This window comes from Astatotilapia calliptera, chromosome 11 (assembly GCF_964374335.1).
Source record: "Astatotilapia calliptera chromosome 11, fAstCal68.1, whole genome shotgun sequence".
In the NCBI taxonomy this organism is placed as follows: domain Eukaryota; kingdom Metazoa; phylum Chordata; class Actinopteri; order Cichliformes; family Cichlidae; genus Astatotilapia; species Astatotilapia calliptera.
The window spans coordinates 22,656,637-22,674,849 of record NC_137432.1 but is presented as its reverse complement, the minus strand read 5'-3'; the positions used below and the strand labels follow the sequence as shown (position 1 = coordinate 22,674,849).

The window sequence follows — 18,213 nt, the reverse complement described above, 5'->3', positions numbered from 1 at the left end:
CATCTAAAGTAGTTTTTAAAAAGGGAATAAAATGCAGTCGAGATTTTGGGTTTTAAATCTGACCAGTATTTGAAAAATTCAGATCAATTAAATTTTTACTGCACTGTTAAACATAAAAGCAGCACATTCTGACATTTGGCATGATGTTGGGTTTGTGTTTAGCTATTTCTTATTTTATTTTGTCATTCATATTCTGTTTATAGTGTCAGTTTTTGAGTCTTGTCTGTTTCTTTTCCCTCCTTTGTGATTGTACGCTTCGCCCTCATTAGTCTCACCTGTGTTTAGTCTGCCACATTTCCTGTTAGTCATTAGTCTTCTCGGTTCTCTCTTGCCAGATTGTGCAAAAAGGGTGCACTGTGAGACGAGATTAATGAGTTAGCCAGGTATGTTGAGCCTTAAATCAGAGGTTTCAGTGTCACTGGCTGGAGCACTATGGTAACTTATGCTGAACAAATGGTCCAAAGCAGATTACGTTTAGAGTGTCTGCTTAACATCTGCTGGAAGCGTCTCATTTTTCACTGATTCTTTTATTTAAAGCGTGCCTTTAAGTGGGATATAAAGTCTCTTCTGGGGGAGTATGTATGCAACCTGTAGAGCTTATACTCACTGAATGAAGCTGCTGTAAATTTTAAAGTAAAGCATTCTCACTGGAATTTTCATGCATTCTTTTCAAAATGCAGAAAATGTGTACGTTCTTGTCCTCCTAATCCACTGCTGTGTCTGTTTTACACAGCTGAAAATTAAGCTTTTAGAAAACAGCAGCATTCATAGGCTGTGATTTTATCTGATCTTCTCTATTAGGCTATGGGACCATGTCAGGCTGTCACATTAGAAATCAACAACATCAAGAGTGCTCCAAGTTGTAAAATAAATACATAATAAACATATATCTCAGTTAAAATATTGAGTTTACCATTCTGTGTGCTTGTGTTTAAATCACAAAATGAATTATTAGTTTTATTTACAGCACAAGTGTTGTATTTTATAGATCTGTGTCACCTTTCCTCTGATAACGGCTTAGATTGGAGTGGGTGTTGTTCGGTTGAACCATTTTTCTGCAGAAGGAGAGTCAGATGACAAGTCAAACACCCCATTTCATGTGAGCATGCTCAGACCCTGAAGCTGACAACCGGGGTTAAGAGTTGCTAATCAGTGTCGTGATAATGGGAATCTCTTACCTGTCAAGACAGTTGCGCAATGAAAACCTGGCTTTCAGCAATTGTTGTGATTTGGTGGTATATAAATAAAGTTGAATTGAACTGAACTGAATTGTGTACCACTTGCTTCATAGTATTCCCCTCCGTTTTCCCGTTTATATTGATGAGTTTAACAGCGACGCTGCGAGGAGTAGAGGTAGTGAAGGTGGATGAGTTTAAATACCTGGAGTCAACCATCCAAAGCAGCAGACAGTGCACAAGAGGGGTGAAGACAGGAGTGTAGGCAGGCTGGAGTGGGTGGAGATGAGTGTCAGTGGTGATTTGTGACACAAGTATAGCAGAAAGAGTGAAAGAGGAAGTATACAAGATGCCAGTGGCCCAGGGAAAAAAAGACAAGAAGCCAAGCTGGAGATGGAGAGACGGGATAGTGGGTACATAGTTTAATACCCTATTGAGTGACTTGTTTTTGATCCATACTGTACCATGTGCCTTATTTAGTATATTAGATGAGGAACATGTAAAAAAGGAAAATGGAAATGAAAGGATCCAAGAAAAGAAAATAGATTTGATTATTATCATGCCAATTATAGATTTTTTGTTGTTGTTGGTGTTAATATGTGATTTTGTTCAAACATTCAGTTTTGGCTGGGAAAAACGATAATTGTGTCAGGAGTTGGCAAACCTGGAGTCTTTGACACATTTGCTGGAAGGTGTTACAAAGTAACAAGGTAAAGAGATTTGACAAGGATCCATCCCCACTTAAACAGACTTTATATCAGTGATAAACGCTAAGTGGCCCAGTGTTGCTGCTGCTGTCTGCCTTTGAACGAAGATCCCCATATACAGCAAAACTCGAACTGCTCACTGAAGTGAAAAAGCCCCCCAAAGTAACAGCTAAATGCTTAAAGCATTCAGTGGAGATAGACAACATCCACCCACCCATTTACTTGCATAGGTTCGTGGTAGGACATCACAAAGGGAGATACTGCTTTTCAATAAAAAACTAAAAAAACAACAACTATGTTTAAGTACATCTGTCTCTGGACCTGAACAGCTGTCCATCAGCAAGGGGAAAATATCGTCACATAACAGCTGTTTACCAAATGAAGCTTAGTAAACGCTGGGTGATGGAGCATGTCAACGACCCTAAATATTAAGTAAGTTGAAAACTGCAGATTGAAAGTTGTTTGGAGTGGCCAGAATCTGACCCAAAAGAGGTTCAGTCAGTTACTAAGTCCAAATCGTTGTTTCGAGACCTCTCTGCATCTGTATTTTAACATTTGAATATAAAACAATACAAGAGAAAACAACAACTCAGGAGTCAGAAAGTTGATGGGAAACCACTGAATTCTCCTCCAGGCTTGTAAGATGCTCTGACATGATTTACTGGTTCTGTGGCAACGTCACTTTTTTCCCTTTGGCGAGAACTTAATTTTTGCTCTTAAAACACTATCAAACACTTTAAAACCTTTTTCTCTTTGTCATTCTGTGTCTAACTCTCATTCTCAAGTTTATACATATTATATCGTAAGGTAATTCATGTGATCATCCAGTAAATTGAAATTGCTTATGGACGTTCTTATCCTACAGTCCTAAACAAAAGGAAACTCTAAGTGAAACTGCAGGTTGCATTGAGGCAATCTGTGTTTTTTAAGAAAAAAAAGTTTATTCAAAAGACAAACATTAATTGCAATCTCTGAGCTGTGGTCCATCAGAACGGCCAGATTGTGGATGTGTACTTTCATTGCCTTTTGGCTTTCATGTTCCTGGTTTCTCCAACTCCTCAATAAGCATCAGTTCACAATCATCATCATGCAGCAAGGCCTGACAACCTCCAACTCACTTTTAAGCATCCACCTCTTCATTCATCAGCTTATCAGCACATTTGTCGCTAACCAGGGGAAATATTTGTGGTTGCCTTGAAAACCAGTCACTGACCGACTGATTTGCAGTGATGGGAAATTAACCCTGATTGGCTGGCTTGTCTGACTGTAATCAAAGTGGATGAGGCAGAGGCGAGCTTCAGACCAGCAGGATGAGACTCTCATTATTTTCCCCGCTACGTTATTCTTCTCTCATCCCTTACATCAATTTATAATACCCCTCTCTCATTGCGTCTCTTCTCCCACTTTCCCAAGCCTTCTGCTCATCAAATCCCCCTCCTAGACTTTTTACATTCCCTATTTTTCATTTCCATGTTTTCTCTCTGCTTTTCTGTCTCTCTCTCTCTCTCCTCTCTCCCCTGGATATTTAGTTTGATTTATTGCCTCTTGTTGGAAAGGTTGGCGTTTTAATAACTCAGCTCCTCCTCACCCCAACGAAGAGAGGGAGAATGTGCGCGAAGAAGAACTTTAGTAAGCACAAAATAAATGTGCGGACAGACAGCAAGGTTTTTCTAGTGCTTTCCTTTTATCTCCCCAGCGCTCTCCTGCTCTTTCATGTCTTCCGGTTCCTCTCACTGTTCATGCCGGCTGAGGATATAAAAGCTAAACGTGCAGCTGAAATGGATGTCAATTTGAGCTCCTCTCTGATCTGTGCAGAGGAAAATACACATATGCACACACACCCAACAGCTGTAATGGACTGAGGATGTGAAAACTGACAACCACATAAAAAATGAACCATCTGGTTGGAGGCAGGGGGGAAGCATGTGACACCCTCCCCTCCAAAAAATGAAAAAAAGACTTTAACAAGAATATTTTTATGACGACGGGACAAAATTCTGACCATGACACGCTGCGTGAAAACAGGAAAAACCTGAGTTAAAGGTGTGAAACACATAAAGACACGGATGGAAAGGCCCGATGGAGAGCTGAGGAGTGTCCGAAAACAGCCAGTCAGAGACCAAGTGGGAGATTTCTAGTGCCAAACAGAGACTTTATTTAGATGGTGATTATTCACACTGGTCATTAGAGAACCATATCACTTTCCCCTCATTTACTGAAAGGCAGCAAGGGGAGAGGGGGGGTGCGATGAGAACGAGAGGGCAATCATTAGAAGATATCACTTTCACCCGTCTTCTGATGAGGGGAAGAGCAGTCTGAGAATCTGCATCCTTGAGTAATAAGACAATAACTAGCAATTAATAATTCAAATCATAAGCCATCAGCCAATGTACTGGGAGTTACAAAAACCTGTTAGCAGAGCGTTAATAGTCTTTTTCATTTTGTTTCCGGTGTTCGCGTCTACCTGATCAGCCTCTTAGCTTCAGGCTGTGCACTCTATAGTAAAGTTAATTGCAAAACATGCACCCATTTGATTAAATGTTTGCAGATGTTCAATGTAAACCTGCCAGACATTATGTTGTGATGTAAGACCAGCAGAAAGCAGACATTATATTGGCACATGCAAAAGTCTCCCTCGCCCTCTCTCTCGGTCCTTCACACACACAATGCTGGGTCTGATTCTGCAGTAATAACTCACAGGGGGAAAAAAATCATTGATGGGGGGGGGGGGGAGAAAGGAAAGAAATCTGCATTTCTATCTTCAGCCCCTAATTCTAAGTGGTCCGGCCTGTTTGAAATGCTTCCTAAGGGAACAATTAACTTGCTTTTAGTTCCTATACCACATGAGCATGTCTGCCAAATCCCCATCAGATCCCTGCCCACAAAAAACCACACTCTGACAGGCAGAGATTGCATACACAGACACAAACTGGAAAATACATTTGGTGTTTAATACAGAATGCTGTGAACACTGCAAATGGCAGTGACACAGCAAGAAATTGGCGTAAAACTGGGAAAAAGAAAGGAAGAAAACAGCAATTTTGTTTGTACAGCTTGTGTTTTATCTACAAACGTGCATCTACTTAGATGCAGATATGCACTTAGTCAGCATTTTAGCCCTTCTGTGCTGATGATTAAAGAAAGACTAAACAATTTACAGTTTAACAAAATCGTAATATTCGGTGTACTAGGCCGTCCTGTCTGGGTAGACTCCCTGCATCAGAACCACAAGACTGATCCGGTATGGGACTTGTGTCCTCCAAAAGGACGCTTTAACGACATCCAAAGATTGTCACGGGACAGCCACTTTAGTCACCACCCTGCTCTCTCAACTTCAGCTGTATTTAAAGAGAAATGTCTTTTTGGCACTGAGGAGAATCGCTTGTTTCGCGATACCACAGCATCAACCGTGGGAGCTCCTAAAAGTGGAGTGCCTTGGCAGTAAATAGATCAAGACATAACCTTCACTCCATTTTTTGGCAGAGTATCAAACTGCATACACAAACAGCTATAGCCTCGTTCATCTCAAAGTTAATTTTGCTACAGAGAGTTCACTCAATCCATCTGAGATGAGCAGGAGGAGCGGGGAGGGAAAGAGTACAGTAGGGGACAGAAAGGGAGAGGATAAATTGTGGGGGTGTTGGGGGAAAGGATGACTGCTGGCACACAAAAAAGGGAGGAGAGGGAGGAAAAAAAGAACTGCAGCGAGTGAACTGGTGAACAGAGGGAACATAAGGACAGATGAATATGCAGAGCGACCCGTGTGTTTCCTCCTCGTGCTTCCATCTGACTTTACTAATCATCAGGGTTTGGTCAGATTACTCGTAAGTGTAATCAGTTACTGAATTACAATTAAATGATTTGGGGTTTTTTAGTTGTTATTAGCAATGAAAGACATCTTATGTGAATGCTTTAGGATCCAATCAAACATTTAAAAAGTTGCACCTCGTACTACAGAATAGATTTTTTCATGTTTTTTAAAGCTAATAAAATGTATTTTTGCAAATGTAGCATTTACACTTGATCAAATCAAGTTATCCTTACAAAAACAATACTTGCACAAACTCTAGAAATGTTGAACTGTAGAAACATCTTTTTGTGACTCACGTTAAGCAAGAAGAGCACTTACTCAGAATGTTTATCTTCTACTTTATATGCAAAGAAAACTGTAAAAACTCCATTATCTATAAATCATATTTACATTAAAAAAAGAAGATTAGTCACCATCGCCTGTGGTGATTCTAAAGTCTGTTGGGGTCCTCGCTTTCCCAACTCTTACAGCAACCCTTCACAATTATATTATCAATAAATATTTTGACATTAACAAGAAAAATTATAAAATATAAACATGTTGAGATCTTAAAGTGCTGGTTGCGGACTGCGACTTGTACAAATGCTGTTATTATGTTCTCCGGGTCCAAGGATTAGCTGTCATTTGAATTGAGTGCAAAGAGAATCACGTGCTTGCAAAGTAAGAGTGCTGGGTGAAGTAGGGCCCCTTTAGAGAGATCATATATCTTCTACTGTTACCTCAAACACACATTGCTGCTGCTGCTGTAGCTTAAAGTTTGTCCGTCTGCCTCGTCTGGTGGCAGGCGGCACATCTGTCTCTTATGAAACCCGGCAAACTGACACTAGTGACTTACTTATTGAGTCATTGTGCAATAGCACAGATCAGATTTAAGACAGGAGCAAAAACGCAACATTTCGGGACCATTAAACTGCTTTGGTCTGTGGTTCCTGGTATTGTGCATACCGACTCGCTGTTAAGTGGTCACGACTAGCAGGAGCTCTTAAATGGAACAATACTGTAAATGCATTTGACACATCTAACTGTTTCTGTGTACACTGTATGCTGTGTGGACATCATCAGCGTAAATCATCTCTGTCAATGTGATTTTTTACATAAAGTATTTATTCAAACATTAGTCATGCTGCCTTGTATTGTTTTCTCTATTTGGACAGTACTGAAGAGAACCATACTGAAGCTTTATATCACTGTTGTCCTATGAAAAAAAAACCATCAGTGCCTCCATTTCCTTAACCGCTTACACAATTCAGGGTTGCTGGAGAAGCACTGGACAACCCTAAACAGGTCGCCAGGCTATTGGAGGGCCAATTAAGATCGAAAAATCCACACTCATATTCACACCTGTGGTCAGTTTAGAACCACACATTAACCAAACAGGAGCTACTGTGAAAATTATACATCTCCAAAAAGCTTCTCATAAGTTCAGAAAACAGCCCTTTACAAGTTCACACCTTTTCCTGATCTTTTAACCACATTTCATGATCATGACAGAGGTTTGAAATGGCTTTTCTTTAGACCTGGCTGCCTACTCTTTGCAGACATCTGCAGTTTTGCATTCAGAACATAAGACCAGACTCTGAGTCTTTGAACAAAAAAAAGGGACAGAGAGACGGAGAGGAGAAGAAAAACCCGATAGGAAACAAAGAAACACAGATGGGACACTGTAAGGAGAAAGAAGAGGCACAATTGGATTGCTCAGAGCGTTGTATTCAGTGGGGGCCACTTATACAGTCAATAGTAATGGATAGCACATGCCATATCAGTACAATAAGAGACCTTGCCTCTTTATCTGCTTACATGTAGTACATGGCAACAACAATAGCCACAAGTGCTGCATTGAAAATCTATCTGACATACTCAGCTCTCATCTTTTCTTTACAAATAGCAACTATTTGTCACCAAAAAAGTTGAAGCAGCTCCCCAGGCAACAAAAGAGAAAAATGAAATCAAGGAATAGACACAGATGACTGTCAATACACAAGAGGGCAAGAAAAGAGTAAACGCAGAGAACGACAGGTGGAGTTGAAGAAAAAGAGGGGAGGCGATGGGGGCTTAAGGGGAAGTAAGAAAGTGTGGTAAAAAGCATTCAATAAACACGTCTCTATAGTAACCAAGATGTAATTTGCTTGGTGAGAGAAAGAGAACGATGGCGATTGAGGGAGAGTGATGGAGAGAGGGGAATAGAAAAGCATTTACCATCGCTGCTTGAGTCCAGAGCTGTAATTACGGAACTGAGACGCAGCGACAGAGGGGGAGGAAAAGATTGGAGGTACACACAAGAAAAGAGCTGCGCACATAGTGCTTTTACAAAAGGATAAGGTGACAATGAAAGATACACACAAGTGATGACCCCATAAAATTGGCACTGTTGCAAATAAGTGTCGTAGGCGTGCAGAAGAAAGCCGGCGAAAAAAGCTGCTCTGGTAAGAACAAAACGACAAAGACAAATCAGAAGGAAAGTTGAGAAAATGATGCCTTTTGTAAGCACGTGTGGAGGGAGAGTGTTCCTATTCATTTGTTCACAGGTCACAATTATGCCTGGTCATTAAGCCAAAAAAACAAATTAGCCACTTGAATAATTAAGCAGAGATATAAAACTTGGTGCAGCCAACACAGAGAGAAATGCAGGGGTGGAAATGGGACAAAGAAGAAGATGTGGAGTAAAAGTGAGGAGAGGGAGGAGTGACAGGCAGAGACAAGCTATCTTATAGGGAAGAGCAGCCTTGAATGATGAGTGATAGACAGACCGAGATGTGCGTGAAACGTGCGGGCATATGGCTGATCAAAATAGTAAGAGACCAAAAATAGCAGCATTACAAAGTAGATGGAGAATGGGGCCAGTGTGTGTGTGTGTGTGTGTGTGTGTGTGTGTGTGTGTGTGTGTGTGTGTGTGTGTGTGTGTGTGTGTGTGTGTGTGTGTGAGTGAGTGAGACATAGAGAGACAGACAGTCTGTATGAGAGGAACATGGTCATACTGTGTGTGTGTGTGTGTCTGTGTCTGTGTGTCTGTGTGTGTGTGTCTGTGTGTATAGGGTAGTTGATTACAGCTCTGGTGAGCTTGGTGTCAGTCTGTATACGTAGAGATAACAGGATTAAGAGGCTACTGACACTACTGTACAAAAGCAATGGAGGGAGGAGAGGGAGTGATGCTAGGAGGGGAAGGGTTGCAAGAAAACTGGTGGGGGAAGAAATAAACGAAAAGGAACTTAAAGGGACGTTCCCATCAAATTCCTTTGCCATATGCCAATTGGAGAATTAGGGCTAGAGTTCAGTAGAATTTACAGTATATCCCGCTTCCAAGGAGTCTTGTAATTTTTTAAAAATGGTCTAAAGCAATACTTTTTCAGGCTTTCTGGAGGTCGTTCAAAGTTTTGGGCGGATTGTTTTGTTAAATCACTCAACACTGACGTACGAATGATTCTAGCATAAAAAAGTCACCTAACTCAAGGGATTAACCAGGGTTGTGTCGGCACATAAGAAACAACCTAGCAAAGAACCAATTTTAAACTGCATCTTAGGGGACTTTGTTATTGGCAGCCTGTCGTAAAAAGGTGTAATTTGTTCCAATTTCTTTTAGTTGAATCTATGAAAATTGTCAAATTAACACAATCTGACAGGCATAAATAGTGGCAAAAAGGTGGCATGCCTAAAAGGAAAAGAAAAACTATGAACAGAAAAGCCATATCTGAAAGTCATGTGCTTACAAAAATAGGGGGGGAAAACTGAAGTCTCAGTAATGGTCTCAGTGTAAGACGGGGTTTGTTAAGAAGCTTTTTATAAGGAAGGTAAACAGGAAGACAAGGCCAAACGACACAAGAACAGGACTGAAAATCAGTGGCAACAGGTCTGATGGAGTGATTAATCCATATTTGACGGTATAGGTTAAATCATCATCCATATGTACAGAGAAGGTCACCAGAGGTGATGGTTTGGGCCTCCATGTTCGGAAGATGATGGACTTCTGAACACAGAAAAGTACCATCAGCTTTTGACCCACCATGAATTACTATAGGGAAATAGTAATTGGTTGGTACTATTGGTACTAAAAGGAAACTTTTAGTACAGTACAATCATCTTTTTTAAAAAAAACCCTGACCCCCATCCCCCACACACACAATGGAGCACTATCAGTCATTGATTGGCCTCCTTAGAGCCCAGACCTCAAAATTATTGAAGCAGTTTGGGATCATTTTGCCAGAGAATAGAAATTAAATCAGCCAACATCCAAAGAAGAGCTTTGAATATCCTTAAATGAGCCTGGAAAACTTTTTCTGAAGACTACTTAAAGAAATTACGAGAAAACTTCCCTAAGTTTCAGGTTGTGCTGAGGTTTTCGAGTTTGTTTGTTTTTTTGCCTTATATGCTGTATTTGCATGCATGTTTGCACAAGCTTCAATAAATCACTCCTTTTCCTGTTATCCTAGCAAAATATCCAGAAATTTGTGGCTCCACACTTTTGCACAGTGCTATATAAAATTACAGACACGGGGGGCGAACAATCACAGATTTTTCCATATTAAGCACGTGTGGTCACTCAAGGGTTAATAAGAGTTATTAAAAGTCATGAAACATCAAGCATGCTGTTTTTTTCCATCAAAACACCAAACAAATTAATATCCGTTGAAAGAGTAGTTTGTTTAAAAATAAACAGTGAATTCATTCTGGAAACTTGATTTGGCCTCAATAAGACTTTACCATCTTTCCCTTTGTTTTTCACCTAGTGTATCTATGAATGCATGTGAGGAAAAATGCTAATCACATCTAAATAAATTCTCCTAACACAAACAGCGCTGCAAACATGCACATAAACGATTAAAAATGACACTTACCCCAAACACTGGCAGAAATCTTTCACGCAAAAGGCCTTACTGAACTGGTTTTTAATAAACTTGAAACCTTCCTGCTGTACTGTATACAACTTTGTATAAACATACTGCAATATTATGATTTCCTGCTCAATGTTCAGTCAGTTTTGGTTATTTCCAGAGTTCCTTTAATGTTGTGTTGCTGGGATGTTCTTCCAGTTTTTAGCAGGGAGCGATAATTATACTCCAATCTGATCGGCACTGATTTGAGTGTAAATTGGGTTTAGGAATCTTAAGTAAATAAGAGTGTTATTTCAGCTACAGGGTTACCCGATATATGAAGAACTAGTGTATAACAGAGAATGTTTGCTGAAGTAAACTGTGCCAAGAGACAGGAAAAAATATATTTGGCCAGTAATGAGAAGATCAATGAAAGTGAAGATTGAGACAGATGATGGATAGAGACTGGGGTAAAAAGAAGTAAAGGATTTTGGTAAGAGTGCTGATAATGATGAATAGCAGACAGACAGAACATGAGACAAATATTAAATAGGAAAGAAGGGAGGAAGAAAAGCAAGATTTAAGGAAGACGAGGACACAAAGTTGTTGCCAGAAGTTCTTTTCCTGCCTGTTGAGTTACAAGAAGGATTAGTAGTAGCAGAATTAATCAGCTATGCAATCAACATGTCTCTTAAATTAGTGTATCATAACTCTCGATTTTAATTGGTGGTCCCATGAGGTAAATGAGACCATTTTTCTCTCCAATCTAATCCAAGTAAAAGGAGGGAGTGGGCCAATTTATAGTGTGCAAAAGAAGAGTAAGCTGCAGGGCTCCTTAAACTCTTATGTTCAGAAGACATTCCCAAATTGAAAATTAGAAAGATTTTTTCAGAGAAAGAGTGGAAGAATAAAATGAATTTTCACAAAGTATTATTAACCTCTGGCACTATTGCAAAATTTGTGAGGAACTGTCTGGTCCTATAGATCAATCAAACAGAGAGAGAGAAAGAGAGAGAGAGACCCCCACAGAGTGAGTTACTCCTCTGTGGTCCACGTTTGCTGAGGGAGCGCTGGCTCACCAGGGACAAATTAGCCACACAGGAGCACTGAGGCATCATGGGAAATTAATGATCAGGACCTCCAGGAAGTGAGCTAATGAGTCCTAGTGCCACACACACACACAGAGACAGACACACACATGGTAGAAGACACAGAAAGCAAGACAAGAAAAAAGGAACTAGCCAAATGTGCACACAGCTATCAATGTAACTTTGGATGAGTGATAGCACTGAACCAACAGCTGAGTTAGTGTGACCCACACACACACACACACACACACACACACACACACACACACACACACACACACACACACACACACACACATTTGGAAAATCAGATAATTAGAGAGGACCACCAGTGGCTTTCGCCCATGGAGGCGTTGTGATTACTGTCGCTACACCCTCCCCTGGGGTGTTTGACAACAACCAGAGAATTAATACTTATCACAGCATACACACACACACACAAACACCATCCAGCCAAGAGTGGTTGAACTAAATGTAGCTCTTGCAGACACCAGTTACGGAGATGCTGTGGCTCCCTGCTGTTATCCTGTGTTGGGTACTTGAATGCACCACTTCACCATACAGTGTTGGCCTACTTGGGGCTGTACAATAAGGACTGAAAAGAAATTTCAGGAGAGGACAAAGGACGCTTTCTTTTTGTATCAGTCAGCTGCTTACCTTTGAGCAGACACCCAACAACAAAAGTGGTGTTTGCTGCTGAGTAATGAGACTGAATAAGTGAAACTATTCGGTCCACTAAGAAGAACCCAGGTTTTCCTGAAAAACTGGAACAGTGACAATCTGTCTCCCCACACCAGTGGGCGCACCTCCCAAGGATTTAACTTTGCGCTGCAGTACAATAACATGGCCACACCCTTGTTGAGTGATTGGCCTAAAGTTTCCCCGGCACCGCCCTCGGCCCAGCGCATCCGCCCTTCCAGCGTTCCGTAGCCTGTTGCTGCCAAACCATCTGACAGTTTAAATTTATATTCTGCCCTATTACTGTACTCGAATCCCCAAGCTTTAAAGTCAGTCTTTTTTTTTTAAGTCATTACAGTGACTAGAGCTCACTCTTAAACCACGATGCGCAGTGTGGAGACGCGCTCAGCAACGTTTCTCTGTGGTGGTGCACACCTTCTTTGCAGCCTGTAATTGTTAACTTTTTTTTGTGAGGGACATCACTTCACGTTGTTGCATCATGGGAAGCTGCAGCAGCAGTTGACGCTAAAGTGTGAGTTTGTTCATGAGTTGCTGAAGCTCCTGAAGAAAGTTGTTCGCGGAGCTCCTTTGCGTCGGGTCTCGTCACCTGATTTTGCGCACCACTCCCAGCCGGTGCAGAACCTTTCCGCAGCGGCCAGGATGGGCACCTTGCTGTGGACACTCGGAACTCCGCCTGCTTGGAAAGCTACGATTGTCTTCTTCAATATAATATCAGCTGTTGTGGCCAAAAGGCACACCGTGTTTTGGAACTCTACAAACACAAGGTGAGGAGGGGGAGTCTGTGCGCGTAATGACGCTTCTCTTGGTACAAAACGAGAAGGCTGTTTTATTTTCATCACTAGTGACCAAATAAATGTTCACTGTTAAGGGGTCCAGATTTGGTTTAATCTACCAGTTTAGGTGAGAATAAACATAGCTGGTCTGAACTTGCACTTTCATGCCATTGCACAACATCTTTAATGATGCCTTGTGAATGACTCAGGCTTTAGTTGTTTAAAAGAATCTCAGCTATGTACCAGCTCACGTCAATGTTTACTTAAATGCAGTAGGGAGGGAAGCAGGTCAAACCTGCACCAAAAGCTATCAGGCTGTTTCCTTTAAATCAAGTAGTCTCAACTCTGTGAGTACAGTGGAACCCTCGGTCCACTTGAGAGAGACCTGAGTGATCTCACCTCCTTGCCGCAGCCAGTTATCTTTATCATATTGACCACACTCTAACCGTGGCTTTCACCTGTCTGCTGCTTCTTGGAGTTAGTGATTATGCTACTTATAGAAAGGCAGAAGTAAGGGTTTCTTCCTAAGTGTTTGTTCTGAATAGTGCCCTAGATAGCATTCTCAGGACACAGGTGTATATTAAAGTCTAAAGTGCTGCTGTGCATAAGCGAATATGTAGTCAGGTAAGGGGAAGCTGTGTGTGTGTAATGGGTTGATTGGGGCCATTAGCCAGGCAGAGTGTGGCTCACCTGCTGATCCAGGTGTTCCAGTGCTTGCTAATTGAAGGTTTGTGGTGGGAGACCTGCAGGGCCTGACGGGCTACTGCCCACCAGAACACATTCGCGACTCTCTTACACGTTTTTCTAGACTCTTGCTCTCTCAGAGGCCAGAGTCCCCAAACGCTCTTTCAGATGAACGACCTTTTTACTTAGCCGTTGGCCACAGAGACTGCTCTGTCAGTAACTGTTTTATCTTTATGATTTTACATTTGTAGATGCTCAAAATCTGACAGAAATGTGACTCCTGGGACTATTAATTTCCCCAAGAGCTCCTTTGTCTAGGGGGCAGGCTCTTGTAGTGGAGGTTATACCCGGTGTGTGCATGTGGGGGAAAACTCAGTCATGTAATTGGGATCTGACAGAAATGTGGTGGACAGAAACACTGAGGATTAGGAAGCACCTTCTTGTTCTCCAGAGATTCAGGGATGAATGGTCACAGCCTGTGGCATGGCCACACAGTCTGCTGCAACACCACGCAATCACAATGCCATCAGCATCACGGTGGAGAGTAACCCACTGTGGCAGAGAATCACTCTCATCAGCAACACCACCCAATCACAAAGCTATCAGTGGTGCCGTGATGCTGCACCAAGTCCAGAATCCCCTGGGTTTACCACAAGGATTTTCCTCTCCTCTCCTCTCCTCTCCTCTCCTCTCCTCTCTCTTCATTACCTCCCTTGTTACAGCCTTCTCCTTTCATCTTTTGTCTGCACTCCCTCACTCCTCCTTCTCCTCTTTATGTCTCACAACTCCCTCCAGCCCAGTGATGGATATTGGCTGTGTGATTAGTTGAGCTTCAGTCATTTTCCCATACCATATTTTCTATTAGCTGCCAGCCAACGAGCCAGCCAAGTTGTCCTGAGGCCTGTAAATGCAGCCAGGTGAGGGGAAGAGGAGCACAGGGACACGAGAGCCGTGATTTTGTTGGATCAACGTAGCAATAAGAGAGCCAAAGACTGCGTCTGACATTCTGAGCACAGACAGTCAGAAAATAACCACGATTGGCTTCCTGCTTTTTTTTTTGTCCGCAGTGCTGCAACAGATTACAGTGTAACTGTTATTAATAACCGTGTAAAACCTCTTTTTTTTTTACATTTTCAGCATAACTTTGTGTTATTTCATCCATTCCCATTCTACATTGCCTTGTTTAACATCTTTCAGCTCACTGTTGTGGCTGAGATTTAGTTTCAGTGCTTTGATTCTTGCTAAAATGGCTCCGGTAAGTCCATCATCTTTGGGCTACCTGGGCGACACAAAACCAGCAGCAGGTCAAAGATGGTGACCAGAGGAATACTAAGTAAGAGAAAAGCCTCGTTTTCTTTTGGAGTTGATGAAACGGGACTTAAAGAGAGTTAATCTTGGATCATCATTCTCCATGTTGCCAGACGCATGACTTGAGATACACACTAACATTCCTCTGTAAATGTTGTAAACACTATAGCTTTACAAGCTAAAAACAGTTCATAGTTTTGTGTAGAACTGGCTTTGCTTGATTTATTGGTAAAATATTGATAATAAATTTGACCCCATGCACCAACCTTCTTTGGAAATGTAAGAAATTGTATTTTGCACATTCATGAACTAACAATAAGTGATTGAGTGTATTCATGGCAACATTATTCCTGTCACATGTGAATCTGGGAAAGCATCTAAAGACTAGCTTAAAACAAATGCTTAAGCTGCTTATAACAACCGTAGCTGGTGGAAAAACGAACTCTTTTTAATATGAACGACAGGATCCCATCTCTGGCCTTCACCTTTCCCTACAACATCTAGATTTATAGTTTTAATGAAGCAAGGGCAGTGAAGTGGAGACTGTAGGGCTTCACTGCTCTGTTCTTTGCTGGCTAATATGCTTGTAACAAAGGCTCAATGAAACACTTTAACTGGCACACATTTAGCACCCCCTATATTGAAAAATGAAGCTCTGAAATGAAAGTGATAGACTGACTGCGGGGTCGGCGTTGAACATTGCAGAATCGGATACCCCTGCCTCTTTCTTTTGTGGGGCTCCAGTGGTTCGATCGCCCTCTTTTATGATTTTTTATGAACACGGTTTACGATCACTCTCCATTTTATAACCGTGTCTCTCTCAGAGCAATAGTTCCTTATTAGAAGAGAAATTATTTTTTACTTCCTGGAGCAGTTAAAGGTTAGTATAATAATATAACCCCAGTGCTCAAAGCTTGAGTGTGTGTGTATTTGTGAGTGCTGACAGTTTACCTTAGCTCCCCCCTGAGCCACAAGCTCAGACTGGTTTATTGGTGTATTCAGCTTCTTCTTGTGTTCCACGGAGAGCTTTTAAACCTGTTGGGCCAAACACGTTGACCAGCCTATTTGCAGATACAGCTGTGTCTGCTTTTTGCGCTGCATGCATCCTCATAAATTCGCTCAGGAGCCGTCAGGAAGTTTACTCAAAGCATCAAAACTTTAGGGATTGAATTACACTTCTTGGGGGACAAGAAATGGCTTGAAAGATTGGGCTGCTCATACATCTGTAACGAGAATAAATGTCACCCATACCTGGAGCTTTAATCACCTACTCCATTTTCTGGTTCTTGGCACTCACTTGTACTATTGCTTTCCCTCCTATCTGCCCGGAGAGGATGAAAACTTGTTGCAACAGTTCCCCTGGATCACAGCTCAAGCTTCAGTCTCTGCGTGCCAGCTCCTTTGCTTTCTCTGCACCCCAATTTTTTTGTTTCTGAATTTGCGTAGAGGCAGACAAGCGTAGTTTTAATTGTAAATGACATTAACATTTAAAACCCGCGACAGAAACATCGTAACCAGTTTTCCTTACCTGCATCCTCACTTGCTCAGACTTGAACTCACTCTGAAAGTTTGGACACAAACGTAATCTTTATAAAACATCAGACCAGACCCCTCTGAGCTCTCGCGCTCCCTCTCTTTTTTTTTCTTTCTTTCTTTCTCCCCCCGTCTCTCACCCGCTCACACAAAGACCTAGGGTGAGCTCTAAGCCAGTGAAGCATGTTTAAACGGGGCATGAGGTGATGAATATTTGTATTGGTTTTCTGTATCTTTATTGAAAGCTGCCCTCATAAGTCCTCCGTGTAATCTCTGCTCTGTTTATGCATCATTTCCGTCTGTGTGCACTTGTGAATGATCCAGTTTAAATACCAAAGTAAATCACATTCTGCATACCATAGCTGCACTCACGTACACACACACACGTAACTGATCTGTGGGATTGCACAAACAGACGCATGCAATATACAGTAAAATAAAAGCAGATAAGTTGTAATTGTGTCTTGTCAAGGATGATGATTGCACTTTTAGACTGATTTCTTTCTTCTCGTTATTTTATTCCTTCATCCAGCGATCTGTCTGCATCTATTACCCCTCTGTAGATTGGACATGCAAATGAATACGTTCCTCGGATTGCTTTCTCTTCTCTCTGTGTCTGTCTATGTACTAATCTCTATCTTCCCCTGGTAAATGATTAACATGGAGAACCTGGCTGAACTATAATCAACAAACCCACAGTGAGGTAATTACCACTTTATTCCCGGTCCTGCTAACAAAGCAGTCCCCCTCTCACTCACACACACACACACACACACACACACACACACACACACACACACACACACACACACACACACACACACACACACACTCTCTCTTCCTCGTTCTCTGAATATCACTTCATGTCTCTCTCTCTTTCTCATCTGTCATAGCTGCATCAGTGTCTCTCTCCCTTCTCCGTGTCAGTGCCTATTGTCTGACTTCGCCGCTGCGCTGTGGTCTGTGCAGATATAGAACCGCCTTTGCGAGTGCAATTGTGTGCGTTATCTGTCTTTGTAAATGCGCTTTGTCTGTTTGTTTGTGGTATCGAGTCTATTATCTGGAGGTAAACTGTGGTTGAGTTAACTTCTGTGTACACTCGAGCTTCTTCATCTCTGTCAGAAAACAATGCAAGGCAGTGATTTTTAGTGATTTGAATGCCTGAGAATTGACGTTGGGTGTCGTCGTTGTTGTTGGTTGAAGTTCATTTCACTGGAACAATAGCTCTGTCAGAGGTGTGTGCGTGCCTGTGTGTGTGTCTGTGCGTGCAAGCTTATCGCTCTTACTGGCTGGTTAGCGTAAAAGGGAAGTCTTTGTTTCCTTGAAGAGATGCAGTGTGATAAGTGTAAGTTCTGGAAAAACAAAACCCAGAAATGCACGAGGATACCCAGCCTCATTAAACCACTCAAGGCTTTGATTCATTTCTGATCTTGCACATTATTCATCTGGGTTGTTTTTCTTTTTTGGGGGGGGTTGGAGGTGCTTTTGTCTCTTTTTTTTTTTTTTTTTTTACTTTTCTCCAAACTTCCCTTCATCTCACAGCAAGTAGTGAAAATGGTTTAACAGGAAAAATCGTCTGTTCCGGTCAGCAGTATGTAGCTGTGGGAACATTTACCAACAGCCTCGCATC

The 18,213-nt window shown here is 41.7% G+C and overlaps 1 protein-coding gene across 2 annotated transcripts in view; it reads left to right on the top strand.

Annotated features, from left to right (window-relative positions):
- Positions 1-12,493: 12,493 nt before the first annotated feature.
- efna4 (ephrin A4) overlaps positions 12,494-18,213 on the top strand; it is a 33,627-nt gene continuing 27,907 nt past the window's right edge. The window contains exon 1 of one of the 2 annotated variants that reach the window (XM_026185318.2): positions 12,494-13,049. In XM_026185318.2, the coding sequence (XP_026041103.1) occupies positions 12,925-13,049 (125 nt within the window). In that variant the 5' untranslated portion in view covers positions 12,494-12,924. The remainder of the gene's footprint in view (positions 13,050-18,213) is intronic. The other variant, XM_026185316.2, reaches the window with a different exon arrangement.